Source organism: Cydia fagiglandana, chromosome 12 (assembly GCF_963556715.1).
Source record: "Cydia fagiglandana chromosome 12, ilCydFagi1.1, whole genome shotgun sequence".
Taxonomy (NCBI): Eukaryota; Metazoa; Arthropoda; class Insecta; order Lepidoptera; family Tortricidae; genus Cydia; species Cydia fagiglandana.
This window is the reverse complement of record NC_085943.1, coordinates 9,808,492-9,828,258: the sequence shown is the minus strand read 5'-3', so window position 1 is coordinate 9,828,258 and position 19,767 is coordinate 9,808,492. Positions and strand designations below refer to the sequence as shown.

At 36.2% G+C, this 19,767-nt stretch overlaps 1 protein-coding gene and 1 long non-coding RNA gene across 2 annotated transcripts in view; both read right to left on the bottom strand.

The window, feature by feature from the left end:
- LOC134669568 (uncharacterized) overlaps nt 1–19,767 on the bottom strand; it is a 124,671-nt gene that overhangs the window by 33,114 nt on the left and 71,790 nt on the right. The window contains exon 3 of the mRNA XM_063527219.1: nt 7,843–7,993. Within this exon, the coding sequence (XP_063383289.1) occupies nt 7,843–7,878 (36 nt within the window). The 5' untranslated portion in view covers nt 7,879–7,993. The remainder of the gene's footprint in view (nt 1–7,842; nt 7,994–19,767) is intronic.
- Nucleotides 1,450–7,591, bottom strand: LOC134669537 (uncharacterized). Its single transcript, XR_010098915.1, has 2 exons — nt 3,124–7,591; nt 1,450–2,569 (listed from the first exon to the last, which is right to left on the bottom strand). It is a non-coding gene; the product is annotated as an uncharacterized LOC134669537 (long non-coding RNA).

Here is a 19,767-nt window from a genome sequence, read left to right as displayed (position 1 = left end):
CTATCTTTTAAGCAAGGTTGGTATATGTTATAAAAATTTTTGATACACATTTTTAGGGTACACAGTACAACGAGCTATATTTATGTACATTTTATATTTTTGCATTGAAACTGAATATTATTTAATTTTCCTTTTTCTTGTTACAGGTTGCAGTAATATTTGGTATTATGGGTGCTTGTCGCAGACAAGAGCTACATACATATAGTAATACCTAGCTACTATCCAAAATTTACATTCACATTTTCATAAATAAAATTTTGTTTATATTTTTTTGTATTTTATTTAATATTGCCTACTCATAGAAAAAGCATTGTATGCAACGTTGTATAAGTAGTCAAAAAATGCTCATGGCGTATTTATTAACAATGTTCGCCTTCGGCTCACATTGTTACCCACGCCACTCACATTTTTTGTCCCCTCTTATAAAACTGTTGCATAAAATACTATTTCATTTTTAATATTTGTATCTACCTTATCAATAAACCTAAAGTCACAGTAAATAATATATATCCTACATATTTGTACGTGCGATAAACATACACAGTCAACTGAGTCGTCACGTGACATTGACGTAATAATTGTGAAAATTATTAAGGAATTGTATCATATCGCATGTAATAGCTTTGTCTTTTAACACCAATCGGTTGTCGCATTAACGGATTTTGATCCGAGAATTTTCCTGTACCGCATTAAGTACTTACCTATTCAGATTTCTATGCTAAATCACGTTAAGAGTAATCAACAAAAACGTACTACGCACGAGCGTGCCACGTGGGCGGTCCAACGAAAATGTGTGTAGCGTTTGAGTAACGCGGTTAAGATGCGATGCCCCGGAGGTAGATTCGAATTTAGCATTTTATGGTTTTGATATGACCAACAATCAGCGGCAGCGTACGCCAAGAGCGTAGGTATCAAAATAAGATTATAACCGTAATAACATAGTTGTTAAATTTGAATGTGCGAAAAACGCCTAGCATTCTGGATATATACTGTATAAAGTAATAATTAGTTCGGAGCTAAAGACCGTTGCACACCGCTTGCGTATGCAGCACGGCTCTTGCTTCCCTTATCAGTGTAGAATACTTGCGTTACGTACTTAGGTAATTGTAACCAATGTGCTTCGCAATGCAAGCGATGTAGGTAGGTGACTACGAAAATAATAATAATATATAAAATAAATAGTAAAGTTTCATTCAATGGAACTTGCTAACTATGTAAACAAACCGACATATTGAAGTTATCTCGGAATGATGAATTTACTAGTGACTTTTGTTTACATAGTTAGCAAGTTACATAGAATTACACTTTAGTAGAGTGCATACAAACCCGATGAGGCCTGAGGAGGGCCACATCTTTCTACGACTGGCGCAACACCATATGTCAAGTCGCGCTTGAAATCATCCATAGATTTAATGCTCAGTAAAAGGGGTTTAGCACACAAACCACTGCTTCCAGTACTATTTCTTTTATTACAGCGACATACAGGATTAATTATAAGATTACAAAAGAACAAATCCAACATAACCTCGGGCAAATGAAGCGCCGCCAAAATCTGACAGTTCTCTCTCTACAAACATGACCATAGATACAATAACCAAAAAGTATAAAGTCAGGTGCATACTACATGTGATTATTATCAGTATAAAGTAACATACAGGATATCAACTATTGTGATGCTTACAACTCGGCCGTCCTTTTATTTATAGTGAGTCCTCTCACTAAAAACAATTGTACATTAATAACAACAGCAATATATCATAACAATTTTATCGATATCAAACAAACATTCATAAGAACAGTTTTTGTAAACTTCTGACTATAGACTTTTATTAGTCAATCACACAACCAATGACTAGTTGCATATATTAACCTTATTGAGAAATCAGTCTTCACACTTCACATGCTATAACCTGAGATCATATAAACACTAAACAGTAATTTAATACAACCAGCACCTGGTAGCATTAATAGCCTTCTTTCAATAAATTTTCAATACATATGAACTAACTTACAGTCTTGGTCTGGTCTAGACATCTGCCAAAGTATAAGCCAACATTAACATTCACAATCTGCCCTCAAGGCCTGTTCTAAACAGTATGGCAAAGTATAAAACGTCATAAACAATGACAGTCTACCCTTATAAGGCCTGCTCTAAATAGTTTAGCAAAACATAATTCATCATAAACAATCACAGTATTAAGACCATTTAGGCCTGCTCTAAATAGTTTGGCAAAACATAATTCATCATAAACAATCACAGTATTAAGACCTGCTTTAAATGATTTGCAAAACATAATTCATCAAAACAATCAGTCTGCCATTTAGGCCTGCTCTAAATAGTTTGGCAAAACATAATTCATCATAAACAATCACAGTATTAAGACCTGCTTTAAATGATTTGCAAAACATAATTCATCAAAACAATCAGTCTGCCATTTAGGCCTGCTCTAAATAGTTTGGCAAAGTATAATTTATCATAAACAATCACAGTCTGCCATTTAGGCTTACTCTATAGTTTGACAAAGTATAATTCATCATAAACATTCACAGTCTGCCCTTAAGGCCTGCTCTAGATATCAGTCTGCTATCAAAGCCTGTTCTAGACAGTCTGCACATTCATACCTAATTAATTATTTGAATTAATTTGTTTTGGCCTGCTCTAGAAGACAGGCTGTTATCAAAGCTTGCTCTAGACAGTCTGCACATTCATACCTAATTAATTATTTGAATTAATTTGTTTTGGCCTGCTCTAGAAGACAGGCTGTTATCAAAGCTTGCTCTAGACAGTCTGCACATTCATACCTAATTAATTATTTGAATTAATTTGTTTTGGCCTGCTCTAGAAGACAGGCTGTTATCAAAGCTTGCTCTAGACAGTCTGCACATTCATACCTAATTAATTATTTTAATTAATTTGTTATGGCCTGCTCTAGAAGACAGGCTACTATCAAAGCCTGTTCTAGACAGTCTGCCTAAGTATAAATCATCATAAACAATCACGACCTGCCCCAGACAGTCTGCCTTCAAGGCCTGCGCTGGACAGTTTGTCAAAGTATAAACTAATATGTATATATATTTATTTGGATCAGACAACAAGGCCCATATTACAAGAACTTATTATACTTATTAACTTTGCCAAAGCATAAACTAACATAATAAACAGTCATGGCCTGCTCTAGACAGTCTGCCATTACGGCCTGCACTAGACAGTCTGCCAAAACTCAACGGTTATATTCTAGATTCATAATATTAATATAATAGCAATCTTGTCAGCTAAGAGTCCAAAACAACACCTGTAGATACTCTCGCTGGTCGCTGGATCAAGGATCAGATGCAGAAGGCAGTAATCTTGGACACGGCACGTATGTATGTCGGTTCCTCGCTCTGTGGCCCTGTCCATCGGCAGCACCGTCTTAACAGTTTAACCTCGTTTACTTCAGTCAGCTCTTGCTGCGAAGCCCTCGCTCATTATCAACTTCATCCATTCAGCCAGGTTACCAGCGTTGTAACATAAAAAAAATAAAAACAAATGTTATAATTATTTGCAGTAGCAACGATCATTTTAGTCTCAGTCCTCGTCAACAATTTAATCATTGATTATACACATGGAATCAGTCAATCATTACCATCATCAATTAATCTTACTATAAACGTCATCTATATATCGTCATCAAAGTGGTCAGTCAAGCTTTATCGCCGACACTGTCATCGAAATCATCCAGCTCCGTTTTTATCATCGATATGGCCAGTTATTGACCCTGTCATAGTCATGGAGCAAACATTGTCGCCGACATCGACACTTACTTAACTAGTAGACATGTTCAGTCATATGCCTACATCATCATCATTATCGGACCTCTGTTACCTAAGATCTTCCTTAGCGTTATAAATAAAGTATTTGTATTAGACACGATGAAACGATGAGTATTCGTTACTAAAATTGTAATTAGACGTCAATGTCGTCATGGATATCAATCATTATCTTCATCAAAAATCCTCAACATTAATAAAATAAAATAATAAATATTCATCAATTTATCAACTATGAGAAGATTACATTTAAATCATGTTTTATTTTGTTGAATTTATATAAACAGATATTTATTCAATAACCTGATGGTCCTGATGTTTCGTCCTAAACTTCGTGCAACATTTCACCATAGTAATATTCAGCCACAGAGATGGTAAAAAACGCAACACTAAACCTCGGGGTCACATGCACCCGGAAAGAAAAGGATCCAAATAGGTACAAGCGTATACTACACCGAGTACACCATAGCAAATACTAGCGTCATTACCCCACCTACTATATTATTGAAACTATTGGAAGTAATTAAATTCCAATATATTTATACACCTTTTTTTTTAATAGTTAGAGCCAATCGGCTATGGCTGTAAAACTGCAACCATAAATGTTGTGTTTATGAATCATGGTTCACATGGTTAATATCACCAACCTATTTCTCTTGTCATCACTGTGTCTTCGTCATAAACTCATAAATGTACCATGTGTTAAACCTAACAATAAACCAAATTTTAAGGATACTTTCAAAGTTTAATGAATTGAAAAGAAATGTAAAATAGAAATTAACTCCAAGTTACTTCTACACAGCCTACTTTATAAGGCTTCTTTAAATTTGAATGTTATATACTTTTAGATTCGTTCATTCAACTTACTCTGGTGTTGAGTCTTTTGTTTAAGTCAGTCACAGACTTTTGCACAAAACCATACTAAAACCCTGCACTAAAACTTGTGACATTATTTGTACCCACTCATCGACCTTACTCTTTAAGTCAATTTTAAATGAGAATTCTTTAAGTCTTGTCTTTTCAAACAGGCACTGCTCTTGCCAACATTTTAATTTTATAAATGGACCCTCTTATAATTGATAATGTATACACAAGTAATCTGCTTTTGCATTCGACCAACACTATTCCTGACCATTACCCACCTCTTAGCAACCCAAATTCCACAATTTATGACCTCTAGGATCCGTCCATTTGATTAACTTAGGCATCACCAGCTGTTAAGTTTTTATGCAAATGAAACCATAAAGCCACAAATAAATTGTATTTCATAGCAACAATAATTCATAGTTTCATTTGTGGTTTATTACTGGATTGTAATCATAATCATTTTTCATCGCAATCCATGGTATTACAAATGTATAACTGTACTATTTCAACTTCGCATACCTAGTCAAATTTTTAAAATATAACTGAATACTATGCAATATTATTAGACAATAAATATTGTGTCAACACCGAAAAGTAATCTGTTCTTGTTTAGCCAATCCCGTGCAACAATCGCTTTCACTAGAGTCATTAGACAAGACCTGCATTAAATTTATAAATTTAGAAAAACAAATTTGAACACTGGTGTATACCTATTTTGTGCAATAAGGTTTAAATATAAATACCACTTGTCAACAATTCGAAGGTATGAAGTAGATATTCAAGAATTCCAAATATAGTGAACTTATTCACTTTCTTTTAAATACCTACAAGGAGATCTTAACCCTTTCATTTTAATATGCAATGTCAGTATCCACAATGCGACCATGCATCATGTTCCCTGAATGATAATAATGATGCTTTGTAATTGTTACTTATATTTTCAAACTTAATTCTTTGGTAAATTGATGTAAAATAATTGTGACACCATTAATAGTACAAGTCTCTTTTACATTTTGAAATATTAATATCATTAATGTAAACTTCCTTGATTTGTATGTGAAGCGTGAGGTAAGTTACCTGGACAATTTCCAAAAATTCTGCACATCTGTTTTTCATTTTTAAATTATATAAACCTTGCTCATATACAAATTTCAGGCTTCAGAATGAATTACATAATCTAATGAATTGGATTGTTGAGATGCATGACTTTTAAATAAATGTTATGAAATAGATGTGAAACTACCTGTGTCATTTCAAATTTCGAATTTATACTGTGTGTGATTTCATTCATTCATTATTGTTTGTATGTGCTTCTCTCTAAGTATCCAGATTGATAATTTACAATATAACAATGATATGAAACTAAATGCATGTACCTACCTATGTAGAATATACCATTCAATATCTTCAATTAACATTTTTTTTTCATATACAAAAGTTTATAAATAATTTCTTTGTTGTCAAATCAAAAACTAACTTCAGTCTTTTATCTAAAGTAATTTATATGCACATCCACCTATTATAAATTACCACCTATTCTGAATTAGAGACCGGAATATAGAAATAGAGCTATATCTCAATAAGTGTGGTGCTTGGTAAAAGCCTCTTTTAACTCTTTCCACTGATAACCGTCATGGGCCAATCTACAATTCTAGCCCGCTATCAGTTTCTTCCTCTCATCTTCACTATCCTATCAATTCATCATGGCAATAACCTCTGTAATACCAATCCATAACATTTTATTGTTATCTCTTGCCATATATAGGCATTATATACTCATACATCATTAGAAATAAAATACCTTTTAGTGTCATTAGACTATCCAAAATAGTAATAATACCTAGTATATATTCACCTAATGTCATTATACAACTCAGTGTTAATAACTAACTTCACTAAGCACCTATATTGTACCTGAATACTGCACAATGTCATCCTTACCCTTTTGACTTCGTTCGTAACCATGTTGGCTCTGTGTCTCACCAAGTGTGATGAAGCTGATGGTTGCTTGCTTGCGTTTTCGTCGAGATCTATTCTCATTGTATTCCAACGTGTCATCTCTCAGACCAAAAACAAACAATGACAAAAAAAAACAGGGGTTAGTAACTAGATCAATACATAGCAAACGTCAAGTACTTACATTGCAAATTTAAAACACCTTTTATGGTAAGCAAATGAAACCAATTGTCAATCAAACAAACTCAAACTTTTTTTTTTAAAAACCAAGCAACATACATTGCTACGCACCTCTGATCATCCTGTCCTAGCCGGTTTCGGCCTCGGCGACTGAGTATTCACTGGCTAGTGAGAACGATGATCGTGACCTCTCAGGTGGCTGACGTAGCCTATTTTTGCAGTGAATGAACATCCACATTCACCGCAGGTCTGCACACTTCCGACAAAATTGTAGTTTATGACCGCAGGTGGTCGGGCCTTTAACTCATCTTGCGTCGAGTTCGACTCGCCTCTGCTCTTCAAAGGCTTGCACTTTTTATTCACTGTAAACCTCTACTTCTGCCGATCTTGTGCCGAAATCTCCCAGTGCGATGGTTCAATATAGCACCTCTATACAGGTGAAAACAATTAACCAATTTCTATGTGGGCATTTGAATTCACAATCCCGCTTTCTGAGTTGAAATCATCCATAGATTTAATGCTCAGTAAAAGGGGTTTAGCACACAAACCACTGCTTCCAGTACTATTTCTTTTATTACAGCGACATACAGGATTAATTATAAGATTACAAAAGAACAAATCCAACATAACCTCGGGCAAATGAAGCGCCGCCAAAATCTGACAGTTCTCTCTCTACAAACATGACCATAGATACAATAACCAAAAAGTATAAAGTCAGGTGCATACTACATGTGATTATTATCAGTATAAAGTAACATACAGGATATCAACTATTGTGATGCTTACACGCTTGATGAATGAACTTCGACTCTTCGACTTTTGGACAATATTTAATATTTCGGACATACTGGCCTTAATTACATGTTATGGCTCCTCTACACGATGGCCCAGCGCCGGCCACTCCAAGGGACGCATTTATGCGTTAGAGGGAGCAAGTGATATTGCTATCTCATTCTACCGCATGGCTGCGTCCCTTGGAGTGGCCGGCGTTGGCCCATCGTGTAGAGGAGCCATTAGGCATACACTTACCGCGAGCAGAGTGGTGAGGGCACTCGGCATGCGCATAGTAGTGGCGCGGGTCGGCGCCGGCCGTGTGCTCGCGGCGCCGGCCGGCCGCGCGGGCGCATCCGCCCGCCGGCCCGCCGCCGCTTACCGCGGCCGCCACGCGCTCATCGCCGTACTGCGGAAAAAATGTTAATCTTAGTTTTTCTTGCATATTTGCTTATACAGAGCGACCCTAAAAATGCAGATGCAAGTTGAAGGAACAAGTTTAAATCTGTTATTGATATGATCCACAGCAATTAAGTCTACGTATCTTCTGTGGACATGACCAAAGTTAAGGTCTATAATAAGTTTTTGGCAAAAATTTCATTTTTGGTACAAGTTTTTATCGCCGACTGTCCTTTTTTTCCACAGGCAACTAATACTCATCGAGACAATTCTAAAAACCCCAAACACAATTAGGTTTCGTTGTGTTATCACAGAGTTCCTATGGCCACCTCCGGTCTCCATCATCAGATCAGCTCGATGACACCATAATATTGCATTGTCACCCGACTTACGTATGTATGCAAAATTTCAGCTCAATCGGAAACCGGGAAGTGGATCAAATTTAACTTGCAAGATTTGATTACACACAGACAGACAGACAGACAACGTGAAACTAAATAAAAGCTTGTAAAAAGTATAGAGCTTAATTTTATGATTTAACTGTTGTCGGCATAAATAGCTACTTCTTTTCTTTTAATCGATGTAATCAAAATGTTTGGAATGTTATAAATAAGGTGCATTTGCGTATTCCAAATTGAAAGTCATGCTCCTGAAAAAGTTATATAAGTTGTGAATTCTTTTGAAAGTGATAAGACTGATAAGCAGTGTGAGGTAGGTATGCGATCAAAGTCCATCAATCTCGTAGGTAAAATTACGACAGGTCTAAGGGCGTATTTTCACTGGGAGTCTGACGAATTCGGAAAAAATAAAAGCTAAAATATTGGCGCTGTTGATTAAGGAATTAGAAATTGACTTTGCACTTAGTGTTTACTTGTCATAACTTTTTTAAAATTGCGCTCATTCTGATAACTGATATGATTAAATCGTAGATTTTACACTAAAATACCCATGATGTAACCATGCAATAAAGTTGACATAAATGGATCGAATGAGTAAAGTATTTACGACATGATTATATTCAGGTTTATGGTCACTCACATAATTAAATATGTCATTGGTTTAGTTTATTACACTGGAGACTGTTCTACTGGCATAACTTGCCTACTTAATTAAAAACCCCACGCGATGACAAAAAAAAGATGGCGCCTAAATTTAGAATGCGCATGTGCAAATCCGACTAACAGAAAGTTGGCCACGCCCTTCTAGGTTGGGACAAAATACAAATTTGGGGACATGGTGATTGGTAGGACAGAATGGGCGGAGAAATTATAAATCTGGGCGGAAAGTTAAAGGATAGAAAACCGGAAGTCAAAACAAGAAACATGTAGAAAAACAAAGAGTTCGCATAAAGAAGGGCAATATTGTAAATTAAGATTACCTATTACAAGTCAAAATAATATGATAAGAATTCAAAGCAAATAAAATTAGGTTACAAGTGTTGCATAAAACAGAAATAGTATAAAGTAGTATAAAATTGGTGTTAATGTTAATTAAATGATGTCGATATTCATGTAAGTAATAAACATAATAATATAAGTACGTATAAGTATGTAAATTTTCTTTATTGTGCACCATACAGAAAAATACACAGAAAATAAATGATATATTAAGATGAATTGACCTAGCTTAAAACTATACTTCTATTCTATCCGTGTCAACTTTAATACCTATCATGCAATTACTTGCTTAATGGAATTCCAATTTAATTTTATTGCTAATTACCCATGTTCAAGTTTAATTGAACTTATTGTGGGATTAAATCAATTTGTGTTATATTGTCCCATAAGGTTATTAGCATAAACCGTAACCACCATGAATCTGCATAACGGCGTTACTTAACAAAGCATTATCTTTGCCAGCTATTACATCTTTATTGTCATGATGGATGAAAATAGTGTCGTTTTCATCTGTTACCTTTACTTTATCTGTCGCTATGAACATTATTTCATTTTCCTTATTAGATTCGATGACATCACTGGCGCCGCTCACACCTACTGCTACGACGTCATTAACTGCGAAATTGTTTCTTATCAATAAGATAATCGATAGCCTGGCGCCGGTTATCAGATAAATATAAATATTTCATTCATGATTCAGATTATTTTTATACATAACTGTAGTGTCAGTGACATGGGGATTTTTTGCTAAGATTGAGGAGTCTGTTTGATTCTTGAGTCATGTCCGGATATCCTTATTTGAGTTCCGTTACTGGATACTGATGTTAAGAAAGTGCAAACTGCTGAAAGTGACTCAGGTTAGCTTTGTAGCTATACTGGTCACATTAATTTTGGGAAATTGCTCAATTGTCTTTCAAGATATGCGGAAAGAGTGATTGCATTTATATTCTAGTTCCTGATGTGACATCGGAAATTTAAAAAAATTGCGACATGACATGACCAATATTCATAAGCCACTGTGGATCGAAATTTGCCGCTTCAAAAATTTTATGTATTCCTTTACATTTTTCTGTAATTTCCGAGAATCTTTCCCACTTTTATGAAATCTTCCGCAACTTGCACATCAAGTAATACAGAAATTCATGCATTTAATGAGGAGAAAAACGTCAAACCTTACCGCAAACATGTTATGTTATTCTTCTAGGAGTACCAGAGGGTCTACCGCGAAACACATTCGACGTGTTCCGTCTCTGTCGTACTGTAAATTCGTTCGTAAGTGTGACAGGAAGGCAACACGTCGAACGTGGTTCGCGGTAGGTCCTCTGCTGATAGGTCCGGCCCTAAGGAGCCCAAGTCAGGCAATAAACAAATCAGGTCAGAGGAAGTCTCGACCCCACCGACCGATTAGGTGCTAAATATAAGATTCACTCAAATTGATACTATATACGTCTTAAGGTCTACCTCTAATTGATGGTTGATGCGATACCACTTAACAAAAAAAGTATTTGGCAAAAATTTCATTTTTGGTACAAGCTTTTATCGCCGACTGTACTTTTTTTCCATAGGCAACTAATACTCTACGAGACAATTCTAAGAACCCCAAACACAATTAGGTTTCGTTGTTTTATCACATAGTTCCTATGGCCACCTCCGGTCTCCATCATCAGACCAGCTCGATGACACCATAATATTGCATTGTCACCCGACTTACATATGTATGCAAAATTTCAGCTCAATCGGAAACCGGGAAGTGGATCAAATTACTTGCAAGATTTGATTACACACAGACAACGGTCAGGTGAAACTAAATAAAAGCTTGTAAAATATCATGAAGAACGGACATAATGTCAATAACTGGTCACCTATGTTTTAACAAGAGGTGAACTTAATTATATACTTACCAAATTCGTAATTTAATTTAAGGTTTATACTAAAAAAGACTTTGGTTCCCGCGTTAGCCACGAATGTAGAAAACGGTCGCTGGTTTGATTCCAGCCCAGAGCGGCTACCGCGAAAACCGAAATTCGCAAATTGCGGGGATCTTTCTCTTTTACTCCAATGAAGGTGCAGTTAGAGTGACAGAAAAATCCCCGCAATTTGCGAACTTCAATTTTCGCGGTTATAGCCCTGGAAGCACTGGAGGGCACTGGAGAGCTTTGAATACTTTTTTTTGTAAGTTTCCTAGTTTATAATATTAAGATTACTACAACGAATATTACTTAGGACAAGTTTATAAATAACACTCACGATAATCGAACACGCAAGAGATCACGATCGGAGGTGCGAAATTTTTTGTGTTCGGAAACTACTGAATAGGCAATTAAGTTTGGTGAATTAGTAATTATTTGCGTAGTGACACGTTCGCACTGTCGTGATGTTACTTTGTTACAGTTCAAAAACAAATAATTTAAAATACCGGATATGGGGCAGGATATAGTTTTCCTGGTTTACTTGTGTATTACGTAACCAATATCAATCGCTATTTTTTGGTTTGAGTTTATCGCGAAGTAATGTAATGAAAAGCGAAGTAAAGGATGACTCATCGGTCCGTGGCCGGGCCAGAGCTTCCGGCGCTTCGTTTTCTATGGTAAGCATAAGCACCACGTGATCACCGAACAGCCGCCATAGAAAATGACGTGTCGGACGCCTCGGCCCGGGCCCGGTCCTGTCTAACAATAGTCATCCTTAATGTAAAACACTATATCTACTTTAAAAAATAACTTTCAAATCACGAAATTAGTCTCAACGATTCCCCAAGGTGGAATTTTAAAAATGTTGGGAAAACATAATACCTTATGCGCTCTATTTGCGTCATATTATAGGTACAGTCGGTCAAATGCGTCTTCAAAGATAAAAGGGAGGCCTTTCTTCCATACATAAAACGACAATCCCCTTTGCATTCTAAGTGACTCGTTTTCATTTCACTTGAATAGGTACCTAGCATAACACAAACACCTTTCCGCACCTATTAGGGCCCCCCCACATCTGGCGTCTTTCGAGCGTCGGCGTCTGTCGGCGTCGGTCCAGCGCTATGGAAAATGACGTCGCTGCGCAGTTGCGTCGACGCTGCGTCGACGTTGCGTCGACGTCGGCCATAGAATTGTAGACGCCGACGCTCGAAAGACGCCAGATGTGGGGGGGCCCTTAGAGCCATTAGTTGATGTCTCTATTGAATAATTTATGAGACAGATAAAACAATAATAATTGTCTACTCAATCTCGAGATAATGATGACGTTAGATTTATAACTCTCTTAAAACATACCAGTGACTTATTACTATTTACTGGACTATCTTCTTCTTTCAATTTAAGAGCTGGGCTCTTGTCGGTGCAGCGTGATGAAGATGTCTCCACCTTGGTCGGTCCAAAGCCAGCCCCTTTGTGTCCTGGTACGACGCGGCCCCTACATGCTCCTTTACTTGGCTCATATAGCTCTTCCTTGGTCTTCCCCTCCCTCTCTTTCCATTTATTTTCCCTTCTATAATGTTTCCGATGAAGTGGTCGTGTCGTAGCAGGTGTCCTATCATTCTTCCTCTTCTATTTTTAATAACACTCATTAGACTTCTCTTTTCTTTCACTCTTTCTTCTCTTTCTTTTCTTTTACTGGACTATACTAACTACTAATTTGATAATTATTATACAACTTAAAATTAAAATACAATTTTAAAATATAATTACAATTTTAAAATTAAATAAATCAGTCGAGTAAGACCAAGACAAGTCAACAGAGTTTTGAAGGTGACAGTAACATTGTCGGGGTTTCCCGCTGCTGCAAGGATCGCTGACTGCAGTCATAATCCGAATGTAACCTTTGTATGCACTTTAATTATTAGTTATGAGATAAATATTTCAGCCTATAAGTTTCGAGCGTCTCTGGCTTACCGCAATTTTGACAAATACTTATTCGTTTCTTAGTCAAAACTTCCAGATATGTATAAAACACGTGTCCAGGATATGTATAAAAAAACATGTGATAGACATGAAAAATGAAGTCCAAGTAGGTACTTGGGTATGCCCATATCACTAACAGGGACAGTAGGGCGTCAAGTGTCACCCTTAAACAGTAAATGCGCACTTATAATTATTATGTACTTACATTAAATATATCTTTTGCCCACGCATATGTAGCTCCTACTAAGCCCTCTCCGACAATAGTCTTAAAACCAATTAACATAACAATAAATAACGCCTAACTACTGTCCATACACGTTAAATAATGAGTCTACGATATTGACTACAAGCATTCATTCAATTAATAATTTAAACCTTAATTACATAGCCGTAAAGTATCTAATTGCAAATGCACTGTGAATGATATCCGACTTTACTGGGCTTCGCGTAATTTGAATTAATTCAATTATGGAATCAATACTGAATACCGCATCCTGATTGGCCGTTTCACATTTGACGTGTGTCCTGTCTGAAAAGCTGATTTATGATTGGTCGGTTCCTTGCAATGTTAATGTAAATAATCGTTGTTTATACGCTAGTCAGTCAAATGTAGCTCTTAATTAAATGTGTTTAAGAACTATGTTGTGGATAAAATAATATTACGGAATATTTATTTGAAGACGATATAAATCAAAACGTTACATCTATTAGTTGTTTAGTAAGACTGACGTTGTATTGGCGTCAGAATAATCATTAAGTCTGCAAAATCACAAGGTAATGCCGTGATTTTCCCAAGCAATAAGAAATAATTGAATGTATGTATATTACCTACAATAAAAACGAATGAAGTAAGAAAACGAAATACAAGCGGGCAAAGGAAAGGGGAGGATCTATTCTCCCTAAAAACGTTATTCCTCATTATTCTTCCCTGGATATTGAGAATATGGAAAATATTCTTACAGAATTGTATGTATTTTAGTCATAGGCCCGACCGTTTGATTTTTTCGTTTTTTTTTAATTATTATAATAGTTGGAGCGAAAAACAGGTTTCATACAAATTTTTAAATGCTCCTACCTCTTATAAGAAAAGATCCAAAAAAAATCATACGGTCGGCTGTGATTGAAATACATCAATTGTGTAAACATATTTTCAATAATGTCAATAAATATCCAGAGAGGAAAATGGGGACTAATTTTGTATGGAAGGCGGCTTCGGCGAGGCCGAGCTACATACACATACAATACGACCACAACATTTTATCGAATTCTTACCAAAAAAATCTTTTACATAATAAAAATCGGCCCATATATGTACAAGATTCATATTTATCAAATAAAGTATCTACAAAATGAAACCGATTTAATTAAACGTCGAGAAGTTTAACTGGAAATCGGGATTAATGAGAAAATTAAATTAAATTCGTCGCCATCGAAACCAATTAGGCCAATTTAGAATTAGTTAGAGTTGATTTAGTAACCAAGCTCTATCAATTACTGGCGCAACGTAGAGCGTTTACAAATGTAAAGATAATACGCAAATCAGTCTAGAATGGAGACGAGGTGTTGGTTTCACTCTACTTAACTATATTATATTTAAGACGAAACAGGAGCTGAGTTTTAAATATTTTAGGTAAATATACCCGTCTCGCTAACGGAAGCGGCTCCTAAAACTAGTGCGATAAGGACAAGGCGAAAATCCTGCGTAAAAATCTCAAAAATCGAGGTTTCGTACTCGACTGTTTCCTCCTCCAGAACTTAACTAATCGTAACCAAATTTGGAAATCTAAATGATTATGAAATTATCTGTGCCGGACCGTTTTGCTTTTTTGGCTAATTGATATCAGTTTTGAATACTACGCCTCTCATTGCGGCATAGTCAATGAGGCCATTTTGGCCATTTTTGAAGGGCTCTAGCGCCTTAAAAAACAAAAATATCAAAAAAGCAAAACGGTCCGACACAGATATTGACAATATTAATCTGCGTTGAAAAAATCATTGCAGCTCTAGCATCAAAACCCACGGAGGAAACAGTGGAGTAAGTTTGTATGGAGAAATGACCACTCCTGTTGGCTCTTAAAATTAATCGAATTTAAACTATCGTGAGATATATGAACATTAAGGTAATTTAACGGTTTCACTCGGTTCGAACTAGGTGATAGTTTAAAATTAGGTGATATTGTGGGTAAAGGGCCCGTTCGGATTCAGACTACACTCAGCATTACTGCTGCAATAATGCTACCGACTGCAGTACTGCAGGAAACGTCAAGTAGGGGTAATATTTTTGCGACATTTATTTTGTATGTATGTATTTAATTTGATCTTTTCTGCGGTCAATATTTAGGTCGTTAAAGGTGTTGGTTACAAAGAGGCAAAGCATAACATATTACAAGCTTTTATTTAGTTTCACCTGACCGTTGTCTGTCTGTCTGTAGTCAAATCTTGCAAGTTCAATTTGATCCCCTTCCCGGTTTCCGATTGAGCTGAAATTTTGCATACATACGTAAGTCGGATGACAATGCAATATTATGGTACCATCGAGCTGATCTGATGATGGAGACAGGAGGTGGCCATAGGAACTAGGAACTGTGATGAAACAACGCAACCTAATTGTGTTAGTGGTTTTTAGAATTGTCTTGATGAGTATTAGTTGTCTGTCGTAAGAAAAGAACTGTTAAAAGTAAGACTGATTATAAATTCAATTTTCATGTCGCTAGATAACACAATAAGTGTTAATCTACGCACTGTGATTTTTAGCGCGCGGTCGCATCATGAAATGTATGCACTTTCGCATGCGTGGGAATTATTATGCACAGTAGCAGTAACGAGGTGGTTTGTTAGTGCACTCGTTTGTTAGGTCTGTCTTGGCCTAATATGGAGCGTGCGTCTAGACAAATCAGACGCATTGGGGCTTTGGAACGCGGGTCGCGGGTCCCTAAAGCTATACATATAAATAGGTATTAGACCAGTCAAATTAGATCAAAAAAAGCGTTTTGAGGAGTTTGCTCCATCCCAGGAGGTGTGGATAAATTTTGGGAGCGTTGGGACATTTTAACTTGGATGTACAAAACCACTCGATCTAGAAGGAAACCACCATCAATCACAATGTCACTACCAAGGTTGTTGTGGATCAGACACTGCACTGGTGTGCATTTTCGGATTATAACACGATTTAATACAAAAAAAAAATTCAAAGTGGCGACATTCTACATTCTGAAACTTGACCAGATATTTTTTTATTTAGATTTAAGAGTCACGAATGTAGCCATATAATCAAAATTACACACTTATTTTAAATCGACATTAAAATAACATGAAACGAACTTAGGTATTTATACTTTAATTAGTAAAAAAAACATGTCTTGCAATATCATAAAAAAACTATTTAAACAGAGTCATCAGTATAAAATCGCCATTAAATTTCCGACTTGTATTATAATGAATTGTAGAAAATAATTTAGGTCTCTTTTCTACATTCCTTTTTGATATATCAGAAACTGATTCAAAACTTGACAGTTATCTAGTCATGTCACCATTATTGAAAGAAAAAAAAATCATGTCTCTAGTTGGCAATAAAAACCGTCATATTTGCTCCAGACTAAACATTGAGCTATTAATCATAAGTAGTAAATTGCAGGCAATGCAGGTGTCAACAGTTTTACCGAGACTACTATTACCGCGAGAGAAAAAACCGCAAAATGGCCTTGTTGTGCCAATACAATAATTACATGGAGTGCGATTATGATTTATCTGTTTACAACCAAAATGTTTAGTTGTAAATAGGTACAACTTTCACTTTTCTATGTGCCTATGCACACATATCTTTATTAAAAATTGGATGCTTTCGAAACTTAAAATATTCGAGCACAAAATAATTTATACTTGTAATAAATGAATGAGACCTATAATGTAGTCTTTGGAGTTATCATCCAAATCATTAGAAGAATCAAAATTTATTATAAGGTCATTAGAAGATTTTAACGAAACGTAAAGAGACACATCGGGTGTCGAGTGATAAGTTCTTTATCGTGCTTTTTAGGGTTCCGTACCCAAAGGGTAAAACGGGACCCTATTACTAAGACTTCGCTGTCCGTCCGTCCGTCTGTCCGTCCATCTGTCACCAGGCTGTATCTCACGAAACGTGCATAGCTAGACAGTTGAAATTTTCACAGATAATGTTTTTCTGTTGCCGCTATAACAACAAATACTAAAAACAGAATAAAATAAAGATTTAAATGGGGCTCCCATACAACAAACGTGATTTTTGACCAAAGTTAAGCAACGTCGGGAGTGGCCAGTACTTGGATGGGTGAGCGTTTTTTTTTTGCGTTTTTTTTCCGTTTTTTTGCATTATGGTACGGAACCCTTCGTGCGCGAGTCCGACTCGCATTTGCCCGGTTTTTTACACCTAACCACAGAATAAATAATACCTAACTTAAAGCAAAAACAGTAGTACTATTTAGGTGCCACTATTTTAGTTGGCAGATATTCAGAAGAGGAAGGTTTTTTACATACCTCAACGATCTCCACGATTAAATTATGTATAGCTTTTACAACTTTAACGAATGCCAGGACCCTCACCCGACCGTTAATGAGTAGATTAGTCAAAACGCAATCAGCCAGCAAACGCGGCGCCATCTTACCTAGTATGTTAAATCTATACAACTTGTGCTTATGATATGTAGTATAGTTACATTCATATGTAGGTACAACATACATAATTGCATGTGTTTAATATGCTATGAGAACCACCTTAATTTGTGGGTAGGAGTGTGAAAATTATGAATACCTACGCAGGCCAAGTCACATTTTTCCCTCACTTTGAAAGCTGGTAGGAATATAGTTTAAGTAATGGATGCCCCGCCATTGATTGATAGGCAGTTGAGTAGAGGCTCATTCAATTTGCAATTCGTAGACATTGGTTTTAGGCAGAAGGAGGTTGTCACTTGATCTAACGGATATACTCGGCTATGTTCTACATTTCAGAAGTTTGAAGCATCTCAGTGGTTTGTTGTATTAAATACAGTAATTATAGCCAAAACACATTCGTAACCCTTGGCTGTCAAACAAAGTGGTACATGAGGTTTTATACAAACATAATTATAGTTTATTATAGTTTTTATATTACTTATTATTAGTTTTGCTTCAATACATTTTATTTTTAGGTGTCGTTTTAAATATAATTGTTTATCTGTTAGTTGCGTTCGCGAAAATAAAGGCTGATTTAGACGATGCGAGAACTCGCATGCAAGTTTCATACCATTGCGGGTTTTGATTGGTCGGTTGAATTGGACGTAACCAACAGTCCGCAATGTAACTAAATACGCGAGTTCGCGCGCCGTCTTAATCAGCCCTAAAGTTGACAGGGTGCTATGTGAGTAACACTTACGTATATTAGTTCAATTATTTACCTATATATCTACTGTTGTATTTATATGGCATTGCACATTTTATGTAGACACTAACTCGCGTGGCGCCTCGAAGCCTATTGATTGCTTATTGGCCAATCTAAGCACTCATTACCGGTGCACCAAGCATTAAACAAGCCCTTACGTATCTTGATATCATAATCGTAATTGATCGTGGATTTAATGCTTGAATTACGTGATTATAATTATATTAAGTGTACCTAGTTATTGCAGGTTGCATACGCAATGTGATTTTTCCCGCTCGAAACGCGATTCTATGGAGCCAGAGCACAGAATAACTAATAGTACTACCGGCCAAAACGCCAAAAGAAAAGAAAAATGTCCGGATATCCGGATTATACCTAGATGCTACGGTAAAGTCACGTGACTATTTCCATGCATTATTTTAGTCTCTAATGGAGTTTTCCATTAACGATTGTCATCTTAGCTAGGCCCCCAGTTGTTATTTCAAAATGCGTCCAGTTTGCATAAAACAACTTAGCAAAATAAAACTTTTCGTTTAGGTAGGTACATAAAATAAAAATTATCAAAGTTTTAAGTCGCAATAAAAGAAGTCTTGCGCGGATTTCAAGATGAACTGTAGAAACAAACATTTCGGTGTGTTGAACAATCGCTTTAATTAATAACACCTCGTAATTGCTTAAACCAATTAAATTTTATAGCTCAAGCCACGCGACAAAATAATAGCTTTGATTAGCTCTAAAGACAATTACATAAGGGTTCATATTGGTCTGGCTTAATCAAGGTAAGTAGGTCTAAGGTATTAACAGCGTTAATGATCTCGCCACCGATATCCGATCGATCTCAATCGAGATCTCACAGCCGATTACGTTTAGAATTCCACTTGTTTGGTGTAGAATAGGGTAGGGCTGCGTACTTGGAGACACGGAGCAAGGTCTCATCTAAATTATTGGTTGCAAACTAAATTTAAAGCACAGAATCCCAGTCGATGTCTTTCTCGCAATTTCTATTATAAGCCAGAAGTACTCCAAGGACATCGTTTATCTGGGTGCCATCCTCAGCTTCTGTTACCTTGGACTATGGTTATAAGCACTTAACTAACACACATAC